Raw genomic sequence first — 16,128 nt, 5'->3', positions numbered from 1 at the left:
TGCCCCTTTAAGAGGGAGGCAGGTTTGGGCTTCTGGCTGGAATGAAGCCACCTAAGATGAGAATGACTGCAGGCTTTCGGTACCAAGGTTTAACAGGGGGCTCACTTCACACTTGGGCTTTTCTCTTTTTTGGGATGGGTTTTCTCAGGAGAGAAGGGGCATGGCACACTGCAGCAGCTTTCTTTTTGGGGTTTCTAGTTTTCCTTCTGATCTTTAAAAGACAGGAAGAACCATTTTTGATTGGTCTGAATGTTTGGGCGGTTTTGTGGCCAGCCTAAAATAAAACAAGACAAATCTACAACTGATACTTCCTTTCTAGTCATTGATGACCATCCTCACATGGGACAGATTTCCACAACCAGTTTAATACTGCAAATCTGTCCTGTGTGGTCTTTTTTCTGAGAACTGTAACACTACGTTTATAACAAAGATCAAACATGGAAACATTTATTGTCTAACTAGTTACACCTGGGAAAGTACTGGATCATCTCTGACTGACCTGAGAGTCTCCAGCTTACAGAGAGGATCCTGGAGAGCACCACAGAGCAGCTTCACTGCTGGATCCTTCAGCTGGTTCTGACTCAGCTCCAGAACCCTCAGATGGGAGGGATTGGACCTCAGCGCCGAGGCCAGAGAGTCACAGCTGATCTCTGATAAACTGCAGCCACTCAGTCTGAATAAGGAATCATGGCAAGAAATGATCTCTTATTGGAGGAAAAGTCGTATTACACTTGCTCAAAAACATTATTTCATTTTATTTCATTATTCAATCAGGGCCCTTGGAGTCAGGAGAGCTCTGCCCCCCCACTGATAAACTGGGATATTACAGCAACAACATAGTTAAAAAGTATCTATAAAATTGACTTTCAATGGCTCATTTAAATTCATACTAAACTTCTCTTCTCCAAAAGTCAATGGAGTTTATCTTGAAGCCTTTTATTGTTTAGTTGTTATGTTGAAGATAAAAGGAAGCTGACCTGAGAGTCTCCAGCTCACAGAGAGGATCCTGGAGAAAACCACAGAGCTGCTTCACTCCTGGATCCTCCAGCTGGTTCCGACCCAGGTCCAGAACCCTCACATGGGAGGGATTGGACCTCAGCGCCGAGGCCAGAGAGTCACAGCCGATCTCTGATAAACTGCAGCCACTCAGTCTGGATAAGGAATCATGGCAAGAAATGATCTCTTATTGGAGGAAAAGTCATATTACACTTGCTCAAAAACATTATTTCATTTTATTTCATTATTCAATCAGGGCCCTTGGAGTCAGGAGAGCTCTGCCCCCCCACTGATAAACTGGGATATTACAGCAACAACATAGTTAAAAAGTATCTATAAAATTGACTTTCAATGGCTCATTTAAATTCATACTAAACTTCTCTTCTCCAAAAGTCAATGGAGTTTATCTTGAAGCCTTTTACTGTTTAGTTGTTATGTCGAAGATAAAAGGAAGCTGACCTGAGAGTCTCCAGCTTAGAGAGAGGATCCTGGAGAAAACCACAGAGCTGCTTCACTGCTGGATCCTTCAGCTGGTTCCAACTCAGGTCCAGAACCCTCAGATGGGAGGGATTGGACCTCAGCGCCGAGGCCAGAGAGTCACAGCTGATCTCTGATAAACTGCAGCCACTCAGTCTGGAAAAGGAATAAATGGGGCAAATAAAAACACATTTCTAAATATGAAAATGAAGAGAAAAGCAGAAAATGTAAAGAAATTTAGAAAAGACCAACAGAGGCCTCCTGACCTGAGCGTCTCCAGTCTGCAGTTTGGATGCATCATTGCAGAAGACAGTAACTTTACTGCGGCATCTGTCAGGCTTTTGTTCTCGCTTAAGCTCAGCTCCCGTAGATGAGAAGGGTTTGACGTCATTGCTGAGGCCACAACTTCCCAATGACTCTTTGAAAGAAAACTACCAAACAGTCTGTTGTGTATGAAACAAAAATAGTGAGTCAAACTTTGGGATTTCTAATCAACTTATCTGAGAATCTACCTAAACACAAATGTAGCTCATTTCCTGGAAAAGCTAAATTCAACACCGTAGAGCAACAGTTTGAACGACCATCAGATCTGAAATGCAACTGAATTATTCTCAACATTTGTCTTATTTTAGAACAGCTCATAATTACTCAATATTTAAAATGATTGTAGCAAATGGTTTAAAGAAACGTGCATCTTTTTATTTGTCTATCGGCTCTTTGGATATTTTGCATTTCATCCAATTTGTACGATCGTGCGTCAAGTCTTAATTCAGTGATCCGATCGATGACATCAGAGTCTCTGGTTGCATCGATTGCCCTCAGCTTTTGTTATATCTGCCTGTTTCCCTTCAAATCATTTTCACTGCACCTTTTGTTGCTAGTGATGAAGTTGCCACCTAACGGGTGTGGAAAGGCTCAAACAACTTTGTGGGTCACATAAAGGCTCCAAACGGAACCGCCACAAAGACCTAAAACACCCATTTAAACCAACGAGGCCGGCTGGTTTTACGTTGAACAAATGAAGCAAAATAGTCACGAGTCATTAGTTAAAATGTGTTTTTCTGTCGTTAGAATACGATGTATACAAACAAACAAAAGTGATTTAATGACATGACAGTAATTTCATGATAGTCAGTTAACTTGTGGCTCCTATTATTCCTGCCTTATGTTGGTTTGTCTGGATTGACCTTTGAACTTATATCCAGCCAGTCTTTGCAGAGAGAGGCATGTCTTTAATTTTCTGAACAATTTCATTTTTGTTTTTAAAATCGGAGAATAGATGCTCTGATATTTGAATAAACGTTTCTTTTATGTATTCTCCGTCTGTGAACGGCTTACCCCTCTTCACGATCTCCTGAGCTGCCAAAAAACTAGCAGCTGTAGTTGACTGTGGAGAGCTGATCCATTTTTTGAAAGATAGTTTTCTCTCTTCAGCTTGTCGTTGCAATTCCGAAATTGCTGTCTGGCGCTCATCTTCGGTTGGCTATTTTTCAGCAAATGCTAAATGCTTGCTTTGAAAATGTCTTTCAACGTTACTTTTTTTGTTGTTTGATAGTTTCTCGCCACATATCAAGCACGCAGGTAAGCCAGCATCATTGGCGGTGAATGCAAAAGCAGATGTCCACGCTGCATTAAACTCTCTATTTTCTTCCGAATTTTTTCTTTTTTGGGCTCTTTTCATGCTTACAGTGGTAGGGGTTCCCGCCGTGGTACCACCAGCAAGTGAAGGCGACGGCTGCTGACGTTGATGTGACATATATTTAAAGTGACAAATTATAAAAAAAATAATTAAAAAACTTTATTTAGATGGTATCAACTAAAACCCTAGGGGAATTGTGCAACAAAATGAACACATAATGACCATAATAAAAGAAAAAAAGAAAAAAAAACATTCCATGTTTTTTTGTCATGGCCATCGGGAGCCACTATAAGGAGGCTGAAGAGCTGCATGCGGCTCCAGAGCCGCAGGTTGCCTACCCCTGGTCCAAGGAGATTGTAGAATTCATCGGCTCATGTCTGCTTGATTGACTCTTCAGGTGACTTAAACAACTGCTACAAATGATCAGAGAATCATGCATGTTGTGAAGAGAAGTACTGCAATACTGCAGAAAATGAAGGAAGAGCTCACTTTTTTTCTCATCTAACACCCACTTGTATCAGACCAGGTGGGCTCTGTTTTTAGTCACTTTAACTTCACTCTAATCTGTCGCACAGGCTCTTGAAAAGTCAAGCCAGGTGCCCTTTCTTGTCTATTCCCCCTAGGGGAGTCCTGTTCCTCGCCTGACCGCATCCTGCCTCCCAAATGGCAATGATGCAAATGACCTGGCACTCCATTTTAACCCTCGTTTCCATGACAATGCTAATGGATCTGTTCTGGTTTTTAACTCAAAGACAGCTGGGTGTTGGGGTGAAGAGAGAAGGGAAATACCCAACCCCTTACACAGAGGCAAGGAAGCAGATCCTCATTTCATTCTCATTTATTCTGTTTTCTTCTTCTTCAGATTGTGTTGAAGCTGGCTGGAGATGTGTTTGAAGTGGAAATTCCCGATGAGCATGAATTCAAGTTTCCAAACCAGGAGAGTGTTGATGTCATCAGTTTCATCAGGATTGGTGGAGACTTCAAACTGACATCTTTTAAGATCTGCTAAGAGATACTTACATGGTCAGACTCTTCCACTGGAGGGCAATAATCACTAACAGGATTTAGATGGTTACAGTTCCATAAAATATTCACAAGGACAGAGAAACATAAACCATTTAAATCTCAGATCGTTGTGTGTTTCCTTTTTAAACCAAGTAGTTGATCAAAAAGGAGCTAAATAGGACAAGAAAAAATGTTTGATGACATTGTAGGTTTGATTTTACAGGGTCTGTCAAATTTGAACCAAGTTGAGTTCTGCTTTTGATCACTGAATATTTGCTCATACACAAATGTGTATGTGTATTTTTTACCAGTGGATCCCGAGCAGGTTGAAATTTGAGCTGACTAAAAAATACATTAACTCATCAGAGGAACAGCTTCTTCCCCAGAGCGGTGTCCCTGTTGAACTCCTGCTGACCCTTACACACTCCACACCTCACTACACTACAGCAGTTTACACAACAACTCACTAGCTTAGTAACCAATGTAGCTACTGTTTAAACCTGTCCTGCACACTCATGCACTTTATCATCTGTATCTGTATACACGTAATTTATAATTGCACATCTCCTCTATCTTATGTAAATAGCTAAATAGCTCCTGCACTTATAGTCCAAGGCATTTAATGTAAACACCATCTGTAAAATGTTTATAGCACAACCCGGTAAACGATTGTAAAAATAACCGCACATACTGTATTTATTAAGTTATTATCCTCACTTGCTGCTTCTTTTGCACTTCTGGTTAGATGCTAAACTGCATTTTGTTGCTCTGTACCTGTACATGTGCAATAACAATAAAGTTGAATCTAATCTAATTTACTCTAATCTAATCTAATCAGTTTATCAAAAGCTGAGACCTTAGCTAAACCCCTTCAATCAGAACTAAAAGAGTCAAAAAGGAAGTTGGTAGCATCTTGTGGGTCCGTTCAAATCTGTGTCCAGCCATGCTCGATGCTTGATGTCTGCAGGAGGCTGGTGGTGTAGAGGCCTTGCTGAAGGACATCAGCGCTGAACTGTTCACTTTCATTTCCATCCATCCCCAATCCAATAAAATAGGGAAGAAATGTAAAAAAAAAAGCAATTCCTGATTAATCTGACAGCTCTTATATCAACAGAAAATGTCTGTAAAAAAGAATCAATCAACACTTTAATTATTCTGTAATATATTTATTATTGAAAATGTTCCTAATTTTACAGCCTTTAAACTGTTGATGATAATAATGAGGATAATATTTCATCCTGCCCACTTTGATCCTCACCTGCAGGTGAAGCCAACATGTTGGAATTATTAACATGATGATTAACATTTACTGATCACAGCAAGTGACTTTATAGTTCTGAATACAAAAACAAGTGTAAAACTAGAAAAAACAGAATTCTAAGATCCTTCCCAATTTGATGAAAGATGAGAACAAAAACTAACACAAAGGTGATTATTTAATTTAAGCACAATTGCAAACTAGATTTAAAGTCCAGCAAATCAAAAGAGAGGAATCTCTTATCTTTCTTTAATGAAGCCAAAACATTTTGCCTTTTCATTCAAAGCAAAACATCATACATGAATTTTGAACCCAACATTTTCAAATCATTTTGTCACATCCTGTCACTCAATTTACATCCAATTTTTATAGAATTTACATAGAATTTTTTCAAAATATTGTCATAGCAACACTTCTAAAGCAGGCTTTATATGAAGAATGTATACTGCTGTAAGGGAAACAAAAGTATTTTGTCAGCAGTTTTCTCTTCCCTTCCACTCTGCATCAAAAGACTGGAGAATAGCTTCATGCTCAGTGTTGCTGTTGCTCCAAGATTTCAACCAACCCTCCAGTTCTCCACCATAGGCTTGTGTTTGAGGCTACAGTTTATTCAGACTTTTGATGGCATCTTCTTTCTTAATTTCTCCCCAGTTATTGGGGATTTCTCCTTTCCCAGTAAAACGGAAGCCGTAGTGCTTCTCAAGCTCCTTTTGAAATCGATAGGTGAACCATTTCCAAAAAGGCAGCAATGATCCATCAGAAGTAATCTCCCATGAGGCATGTCTCTCTCCAGCTGTTTGATATTGTTTGAAAGGTATGGTCACATCTGAATCATGATGAGGGTAGAAGACCCAGTCACTCGCAACCAAAGTTGTGCAGGATTCAACGACAAACACTTTTGTGCCATGAAAACGGAAACCGTTGACCCCAGTGGGTCTGTGAAAAGGGCACTGTGTTTGTCAGGACTGTGGTCCTTTACCGTGTTGGTGCAAACAGCTGAACAGAATGGACAAGTGACCCAGCAGCAGTTACACAGCTGGTCAATCAGGATCTGATCAGGCTGCAGCCTGTATTTCTTGATCTCATCAGGTGAGAGATCTCCCATCATCTCCTTGTTGGATGTGAGACCTGTTTCTATCTGCTCTTCAAGAAAGTCAAAATTGTCTATGTCACTGAAACCTTCACAACTAATTCTCAATTTAACCTTATGCTGAGTCAGCCTGGAAAATTCTTTCACCCACATCTCAATGTTTCCTCTCTGTGTTTTTACTGCTTTTGTTGCATCGTGCAAAGCTTCTATTAGAAGCTTTGTGATGTTTTCAACATTCCTCCTGAGAATATTTTGTACCTTATCTCTATTGTCTTTGATGTATTTCTTTACTTCTTTTCCAATGAATGTCTTCATATATGGTTTCGGTGTACGGATGTAGGTCATGAAACCAACAAAGTCTTCATTCTCAGCCAACAATTTCATCATGTGCTTCTCCAGGTTCGTCCTGTTCCCATTGAACACTGGATGGTTACATCTCATCTCATCAGCTAGATTTGTGGCTGAGTCGATACAGGAGGCCTCGATGGTGGAACCCTTCAGTTGGTCACAGATCAATCCTCCAAAGACCACAGATGATGAGCTGTCTTTGCAGAAGGCTTTGAAAGCTTTAGAGAATTGTGGTTTCTTGCTTTCAGCATAAATGTATACATCGTTGCTGTGTTTGAATTTTGTGTGGGAGTCTTCGAGCCAGTTCTTTAATCTGTCACATACATACAAAACCAGCTCAATAATAAACTCTTTGTTCAGAGTGAATTTCTTCCCAGAGTGAAAGGCTTCCACTGCTTTTATTACATTTTTGCCTACTTCTTGCAAGTATGTAATATTATAGCCTTTTATTGCCACTTGTTTGGCTTGTATTGTTGTGAGAGCCTCTTCTTCAACGGCACTGATCAAGTCTCTGATCAGTTTCTGTTCCTCATTAGAAAGACCTCCGCTCATGAAAAGTTGTTTAGCCCGTTCAAAACTTATCCGTGCATATTTTTTTACTTGGCCTTCATCTTGATTATTGTGCTTTCTAGTCACATAACAGCTGTAATTTCCAGCCTCTGGGATTTTTTTGTAACTGCCGCTGGTCTTTTTTTGATGAATCATTTTCCATTCAAAACCGAGCTCCATCAGAACCTCTGTTACATCTTCTGCTATGTTGATATTGGCAATCGGTTTTGTGTGTGCTGTTAGTTCTGAAATCCATTCAGTCCAAAGAGAGTTAAAAGGTTTCTGAAGTTCCTCTTCATCTTTGTCCTTTAACGTCAGAGCGAGCTCTTTGCTCTTCTGTAGCAGGTTTTTCTCAAGCTCTGTCTTCCTTTCATCCAGTTTTTTACAAGCTTCTTTCTGTTGGATAACAGCATTTAATTTTTTTGCAACTTGCTCCACCATTCCATCAAGAAACTCTTTGATTTTGGTCTCAAACCGGCTTCGCCACTGAGCCAGTACTTCACTGTCTCCATCCTTGTCAAAATAATCTGTCATACTTTTTGTTATTTTTTCCCATGCTTCATTGAGTTGGTTATGAAGATCAGGGTGACTGATTTTGTCAACTGTTCCATTTTCAATTTTGACGTAAAGCTGGTTTTCAACAGCCAACATCTTGTTTCTCAGGGTCCAGGTCCAGTTCCCATACGCTACCTCAAGTTTTCTGTACACTGATATTTCATAAGTTCTTCTTGAAGCTGAAAACAAAGTTTTCATTCAACAGAGCATTCCACAGGTCCTGAACTTTGCTTTTGAACTGTGATAAAGTAATCCCAGTGGACTGTGAAGCTTTAGAGATGATAAAGTTCTTCAGATCTTGGATGCTTTCACTGTAACCTGGATTGGGAGGAGCCATGGGTGGGCTTCCCTCCCACAACTGGGCAAAGTATTTGACATCTTCATGCACATTAAATGAAATGACTCTACTGAAGCTTTGAGCGTCATAAACCTCCTCTTTTGCAGCTAGTTGAACCATCTTGTCCAGTTTTTCTTGCAGACGTCGCCTTCCCTCCATGCTCTTTTCTGCAGCTGCTACATCTGCAACATTCTGGTGAACAAACACACAGCTGGGAGAAAGTTTAACGACCTTCATCCTCATGAAAGCCTGGACGACAATTTGCAAAACATCTTGCATCTCAGAGGGGTTCTCTCCAAAGACGTTGATCAGTGTCATGTTTCCCAGACCTACGACAAATGTGGCCAGTTCATTGTCACGATGAAGAGTACTATCACCTGCTAGCTCAAGAGCACGAAGTCCTTCAGTGTCCACCACCAGAACATAATCAAACTTCAGGAGGTCCCTCAGCTCGTCTGACACTTTGAGCAGCTGCATAAATGCACCTTTTGTGCATCTGCCAACACTCACTGCAAACTGTAATCCAAACATGGCATTCAGCATTGTTGATTTTCCACTGCTCTGGATGCCTAAAACGGACAAAACAAAAACTCTCTTGTCACCCAGTTTTTGGATGACTTCTTCTAAAAGTCTTGGGATCCATGTTATAGGCACATGACCTGCATCACCATCCATCAGCTCGATTGGGTGCCCTGATATCATCAGCTCTGCAGCCAGTTCAGGGTACTGGGACCAGTCTGTTTGTCCTGTCAGTGGTTGTTTCTGCAGAGATGCATGGGCTTCATAGATCTGACCCATTTCTCTATAGATGTGCTCCAAGCCGAACGTTGCTTTATGTAGTTTCTCTGATATTTGTTCAAGCTCCTGTTGCTTTGCTCTGAGCTGATTGGACTGCTCAGTTTTCTCTTTCAACATCAACACCTCTGACCATGTGCCATCATAGTTTTGGAGAATTGAAGAGACATTCTCTGTGGTGAGGTCGTCTATGAAGAGCTGGGTCCATTTCAGGAAATACTCTTTCTCACTGGGCGTCAGAGATGAGATGCCTTCAACAAATACATTTACAAGTTCACCACAAAAATTCCTACATTGAATTTCTCTAATTTCTTTCAGTTTCTGCTGCTTTTGGCTTTTATCCATCTCAGCTTGGTCTTTGAGGCGATACTGTTTCTTGTTTGTGTCACACCACTTCTGCCACATTTCACCTTGACAAGTGAGGAATTTCTCTTTAATCGCAGAAACATCACGTCCCTTGATTAAATCCATCACTTTCTCTGCAGCAGCTTTTCCCTTTTGGCAGGCTTCGTCTTCTTCATCCAGCCTGATTCCAGAGACCGTAGCCATGGACTCAAGCTGAAAGGAATCATGGGGTCCAGCTAGAATATTTTGAATGATTCTTTTCAACTCTTCAGAAACATTTGACTGGCCTCTGTCTTTCAGACCAATTGAATACTTCCCCTTGGTGAACTGAACAGTATTGGATTTCTCTTCAACAATAAGTAAAATTAGAGGCTTTGTAGACTTCATGAGGTCTCCGATAATTTTCTGTCACTTTCACTCCGAGCAGAGATGAGAACAACAGTGACTGAGGATTTTTCACTCAGTATGATGCGCTGCTTTTCCAGAAGCCGAGCATCACCGTGAAGGTTACAGAAAGCAGTGCAGTCAGTGAACGCATCGTTGGATTTACCAGCAGGGCAGTACCAGGCAATCTCTGCTACTCCTTCCATCAAATGGCGAGTTTTGGTGCTTCCCTGGCAGTCTCTGTGGTAGAAGGTGTTATGACGGCTGCTGATCAAATTGTTTATCAGCTGAGACTTGGAGAGCGACAGTGAACCCAGGCGGAAAAATGACACCATGGGTGTCTTGGTGTTGCAGATTGGCACAGTCTTCAATGTGACAGTGTTTGAATTATCTTGGTTTCCTGTTGTTTTCCATGTTTTCTTTATTTGTCTGAAAGTCCACAATGGACATTGGATATCCATCGTGACTGGGTCAGGAACAAGCAAAGGTAGGGCGTACTGACACTGGGATAATTTAGTTATTAGATTCTGCTTTAAAAAGCTGTCTGAGCAGTGAAAAAGTGCCATTTGTATGTCCATGGGATGCACACTTTGCTGTTTTGATTCACTACTGTCTGGCATATAAAGAAATGCAGCAAAAACATCTTTTTCTGCCTCAACAGTGCTGGACTGTGGAACAAGATCTGACTGTCCTGGATCTGGATCATCTTGTGTGATAGGAATATATCTGGCTGTGTAGTCTAACAACATCAACCTCTGTGAAAACATAAGAACAACATCCTTCTCACATGTGCCAGGCTCCTGTTTCAGAGGTGGACGTATTTTAAGGAAGTCAGCAGGAGTCAGCTTCTGTCTGTACTTGTCTTGAAGGCAAAGTCTTCCCAGGAGACTGGAGAATTCAGCTTCTCGTGTCTTCATAGCAGACTCATCAGACGACTTGGACAGCTGCTACAAATAAGCAGAGAATTGTGCATGTTGTGAAGCCCGAGGTAGCACAATACTGCAGAATGTGAATGAACTGTTCCTGCGTCTGAATTTAGAGGGTTGTTTTTTTTTTTACCTTTCTCCTGGTTTCATCCATAGCTGAATGTAAAGAATCTGAAACATATTAAAATGTGATTATCACAAAGTCAGAACGAGTTTGAAGTTTAAACCTTTGTTGATACTGACTTTATTACCATGTAATACATGTGTAACAGTGACCTTTGCAGGAGATTCAAGCCACATCTTATTTTCAAGACTCAGTGAACGTTTGATTTACCTTAATGGGAAAGTGTCACAATATTAACAGTCCAACCTGATTGTTGCTGTCCAAAATGGTGGATTTCCTCTCTTAAAATGTTGCAGTGAAATTTGAGATTCTTTTTAGATTAGTTTTAATTACATTGCTGGAGGGATTGTTTTTGCTGTTCAATGTAACTGAGTAATTCACACTTATTTCATCTCTCTCTCTCTGTCAAACTTACCTTGTTGATTTCCCTGGAACTCTGAGGACTTGATCTTGTCTTCTTCATGGGCTCCCTCACACTTGGGTCGGGTGTAACAGCTGGGATTATTTTCTTGGACCATGACGTCTACCTTTTCCAACAGTGCCAACATTTCTCTTTGGTCTGTCATACCTTTTTTGCATGTGTGGTATCTTTTGTCGTTAAAACTATCGTCTCTTTTCAGGTTTGTCAACGCACTTTTACATTGTTCATCAGACTCGTGAGTCACAACTGTCAGCAAATATGGCAACGATTCCTCTCCAAATGCTTTCTCTAACACTGACGTCCTGCTCTATAAGAGCTTTCATGATGACTGTTGGACACCAGTAAAATAAAGGCATGAACGCCTTTATTCAACTGACACGTTTCACTGTTTTGGTGACCGAGCAGATTAATGACTGAGATTTAACGACCACATAAGTCGTACAGTCCCTCTGAAATCTGCTCCACATTTGCTTGCTTGTCATGGTCAAATAAGATGTTTTGTGATCCTGTTTTCATGGAATTGGTGTCACCAACTAACACAAGTGTGAGTTCAGCTGCCAATGAAACAAAATACACAGAGAACTTTGATCTTAATATACAGAAGAAAAATAAAATAAACCTAATAAATCTCAATTTTATATATTGACTTCAATACTTTTACTATTTCATCACTACACTGATAACTGAGGTGTACAATAGTTTTTAAAACTTAAAAAATTACCTTCATCACTTGAAGACATCTTGATTTTAGAATCCCATAAGTCCTGGAGCACCAGTGGGTCACCTCCTGTAAAATACAAGTTAACCTTTAAACAAAATTGACTTGTAACGCTCTGGTAAAGACCAGAATGTGGAGAGAAATGGTTCAAAACAGGTGAGAGGAAACACTGGATTTTGGGGAGGGAGAGCCTAAATACACAATAAAAGGTTCGGAAAAAGATGGGAAGTGGATCCACGTAAAGCTCGGTTCAACCGTTTCCCAGTTGGCTGTGGTTCAGGATGTCATTTATAGGCAGATCATGACAGTCAATTCAGTCTCATGAGAGATAGTTCAAGAACTATTTTTCAAAGTTAATAACACATCAGACTTATAAATAAATAAACTGAACAGAGTAGATTATTCAGCATTTGATCAGCAGCACTTAACGGCATTATTTGCACGTTCAAATTCTGCCTCTGGGACACACATTTTATTAAAAAATAACTTCATTATATTGTTAGCTTTACTTTTGGAAATGAAAACTGTTATTTTTTTTATTGTTGCAGGGTCACTGTCACTAATTTTTCAGTCTGCCACAGATCACCTCGACAAAGAAGGAATTTGTCTTTAATCTCAGAAACATCATGTTCCTTGATTAAATCCATCACCTTCTTTGCAGAAGCTTTTCCCTTTTTGCAGACTTCATCCGACCTGATTCCAGAGACCTCACCCATGGACTCAAGCTGAAAGGAATCATGGGGCCTCTGTCTTTCAGACCAATTATATACTTCCCCTTGGTGAACTCAACAGCATTGGATTTCTCCTAAGAATAAGTAAAATTAGGGGGTTTGGAGGCTTCACAAGGTCTTTTTTATGTAGGCTGATGAACTATGTTTTTTTATATCTTCCTCACCTGCCTTTGACCACACATATTATATAGAAAACAGTAAATCTCTACAATCAATCTCTTTTCATCTTTTCCATTTATGCCATTCTTGCTCTTTAGGATTTCAAACAAATTCTGATCATTCAAGACTAATGTGAGGGTGATGTTTGGTCACCCGCGCTGTTCGTTCACTAGACTCAGATCAACCACGCAAACAACAGGAGGCCTTGCAAGGGAGAGCTGACGAGCAGTTCAAGCTTCCTCTCCCAACTCCGTCCGTCTGCTGCTCGCTCTCCTCTTTTATTTGGTGCACACAAGATTTATGTCAACCTGACCTCATGATTCCTTCTCCGACTTCCTCGTGTCCTTGAACATGGTACCTCTCAGTGCTGGGTACCTAACAGCTTCAATACTTGATTCAAACACTCATACATTCCTTTTGATTAAACATTCTAAATCTACTTACTATACTTACTATAGCATTGAAACGATAATAGTAATAACAACAATAATTCTTCCCACATTTCCCTCCTGTTTATCGTTAAATGCGTCTAGATTCTCATTGTCAGTATTACATCTTTTCATTTCATGAAATTTAAATGCATTACGTCATTTCCCTAGAAACACATTTCTTACACTCAGAGTTCAACATGTGTACAGCTTAAGACATCTCAAACATTTCATTTACATCTTGCATCACATTTGTCCATTCTTCTTCTGATTCCTCTTCATCGTTGTCCAGTAGAGATTGTTCTTCCACCTGCAGCAAAGTACTAGTAACAACTGATCCCACGAGCCGGCCAATGCAACCCCGAACAAGAGGTACTACACAGCAAGCTAGTATGGCTAATACTAGCAGCACTATCCCTATCATCATTCCTATCTTGAACAACAGTTCCCTCCACCTTGACAACATCCCTGTAAGCCAATCTGGTGGGGGACTACCATCATCAATCATAGCTCTCTGTAGTTTAGTTAAATTTTTCAATGCGCTATCTATCAGGTGACCGTCCGCATCATTCTCTGGGATGAACGTACAACAGTAATCTCCTACCATTGCACAAACTCCTCCCTGGGGGGCCGTTATGAGATCTAAGGCCATCCTATTCTGCATGGTCATCAGTCTTAGCGCTGTCATTTCTTCCTTGACTCCTGTGAGAGCAACTTTTGTCAAATTAGTAAATACTTTCAACCTATAATCAACTGTTTCCAATCTCAATATGTTCTTTGCCACTCCTACCCACGGAAAAAGGCTAATGGAGACCTTTTCTCCATCTGTCCAGTGTTTAAACTCTTTTGGTACATCTGTGCCCCACACAGAGTCGTGTGGTTTGAACTCGTAGTCATTCAAATCTCTCCTGGAACGCAACTGTGGTGCAGATCTAGCATTAGCAGCATAAATTATGACTGTGTGATCCTTGAGATGTACTGGAGCACACACTCCTGACCAGTTTGCTGGTAGGTCTGCATACGCATTGTGTCCACATAACCACCATCCCTTATCCACTAATTGCGTGCCTTTGTCTCCTGGCGCGAAAGCGGGATAGTTACATGTACAGTTATAACCTTCTGGACACCTCTGTGTTGCTTCATCTAAGGTAAAGTAACCACATAAGTGCCGGGGGTCATCAATACACTCCTGTTCACACTGTTCGGAACTTTTAGATCTTCTTCACAGGTTCCGACGGGGTTCAGCCGTTGCTGGACCTATACAGGCCGTCAGCCGTTTACGGAGAGTCCGCCACTGCTCCCTCGCCTTCACCTGGAAGAATCTTCTGTTTCTTACAATGGGAAAGGTGTATCCACGACAGTTTCCCGTCCACTCGAACGGCAGTCTTTGTGGTCAGCTGTACTTGATAAGGACCTTCCCATCTAGGTGTGTTCCACCTCTTCCGCACAAACTTCTTCACCCACACGTAGTTGCCCGGTTGAATGGGTTCCTGGGGGGTGGAATCTGTGGAAGACACAGGACTAGGCAGAACATTTACAGCATTCACACATCGGTTAAGTAACACTTTTTTCAGATAATCTGCTGTTGTTTCCTCAACATGTTTTAGCTCATTTGTTGTTGCAAAGTATGGTAGGCAATAAGGCCGCCCATATAATGCTTCAAAGGGTGTGATGCCTGTTTTCTTGTGTGGTGTTATGTGCATCCATAATTTCACCAGGTCGAGACAAAACATCCAGTTCTTTCCTGTCTCGTCCATACACTTCTTCAGTCTGTTCTTAATAGTACCGTTGACTCTTTCAACCAACCCTGCACTCTGAGGGTGGTATGCGCAGTGATTCTTCAAATCAATGTCCAAAGTTACTCCTACAGTTTTCACTATCTCATTTACAAAATGGCTTCCATTGTCACTCCAGATGACCTTCGGGATGCCAAACCTGGGAATGATCTCTCTACATAAAACTTTTGCCACTGTTAGTGCATCTGCTTTTGCTGTGGGGAAAATTTCTACCACCTAGTAAATCCATCTAACACTACTAGACAATATTGTTTACCTTCACATGGTGTGTTAGCTGAATAAAATCTAGAAAAACTGTGTGAAATGGATGATTTGGTAATGGTGTAGTGCCTGCAGGGGCCTTAAGGGCTCCCTGTGGGCTGTGTTTTACACAAATAGCACATTGTGAACAAAATTTTTTTAAGTAGGTATGAAGTCCTATAGTATAATAATGTTCATTAACCATCTGTACCATCCCTCCTGTTGAGACATGGCATGGCCCATGGCTCACTAATGCTGCCCATTTATGCATATTCCGGGGAAGGATTGGCTTGTTTCCTATGGTTAACAGTCCTTTATCATCCAGTTTGGCTCCTCGCTTCTTCCACATGGCCTTTTCTTTTTCTGGAGCACTTTGTTGCATTTCTTTTAGAATATCATTATCTGCAGGTTCTAAGGTAAATGATTCCTCATTATCAAGAAGTGTTTGTTATTTGCTGCAGCCTTTGCGGCTCTGTCAGCAAAGGCATTGCCTTGTGAGACTGCATCTGTGTTGTTAGTGTGTGCAGTGCATTTACATACAGCTATTTTACGTGGCTGCTGTACTGCAGCTAATAACTTTTTTAACAGTTCTGCATGCATGACCGGTTTGCCGGTCGACGTTTTCATCCCTCTTAAATTCCATTGTTGAGCAAACACAAACAGCGTGGAAAAAGCATATTGACTATCTGTGTAGATGGTAACATCTTGTCCTTTGCTTAGTTCACAGGCACGTGTGAGTGCGACGAGTTCTGCAGCTTGAGCAGAATAGGAGGAGGGAAGTGGTTTCGCCTCCACCACCTCAGTTGC

At 41.0% G+C, this 16,128-nt stretch overlaps 1 protein-coding gene and 1 pseudogene across 1 annotated transcript in view; both read right to left on the bottom strand.

Moving 5' to 3' along the window:
- Positions 1-62: 62 nt before the first annotated feature.
- The window catches only part of LOC130520287 (ribonuclease inhibitor-like), a 25,882-nt gene continuing 9,816 nt past the window's right edge, over positions 63-16,128 (bottom strand). The window contains exons 4-6 of the mRNA XM_057024003.1: positions 1,456-1,629; positions 978-1,151; positions 63-673 (exon numbers count right to left, since the gene is read on the bottom strand). Of these exons, the coding sequence (XP_056879983.1) occupies positions 463-673; positions 978-1,151; positions 1,456-1,629 (559 nt within the window). The 3' untranslated portion in view covers positions 63-462. The remainder of the gene's footprint in view (positions 674-977; positions 1,152-1,455; positions 1,630-16,128) is intronic.
- Positions 5,485-12,441, bottom strand: LOC130520285 (interferon-induced very large GTPase 1-like; annotated as a pseudogene).

This window comes from Takifugu flavidus, unplaced genomic scaffold (assembly GCF_003711565.1).
Source record: "Takifugu flavidus isolate HTHZ2018 unplaced genomic scaffold, ASM371156v2 ctg336, whole genome shotgun sequence".
NCBI classification, from domain to species: domain Eukaryota; kingdom Metazoa; phylum Chordata; class Actinopteri; order Tetraodontiformes; family Tetraodontidae; genus Takifugu; species Takifugu flavidus.
Note: the sequence above shows the minus strand (reverse complement) of the source record. Positions and strands in the feature narration are given on the sequence as shown.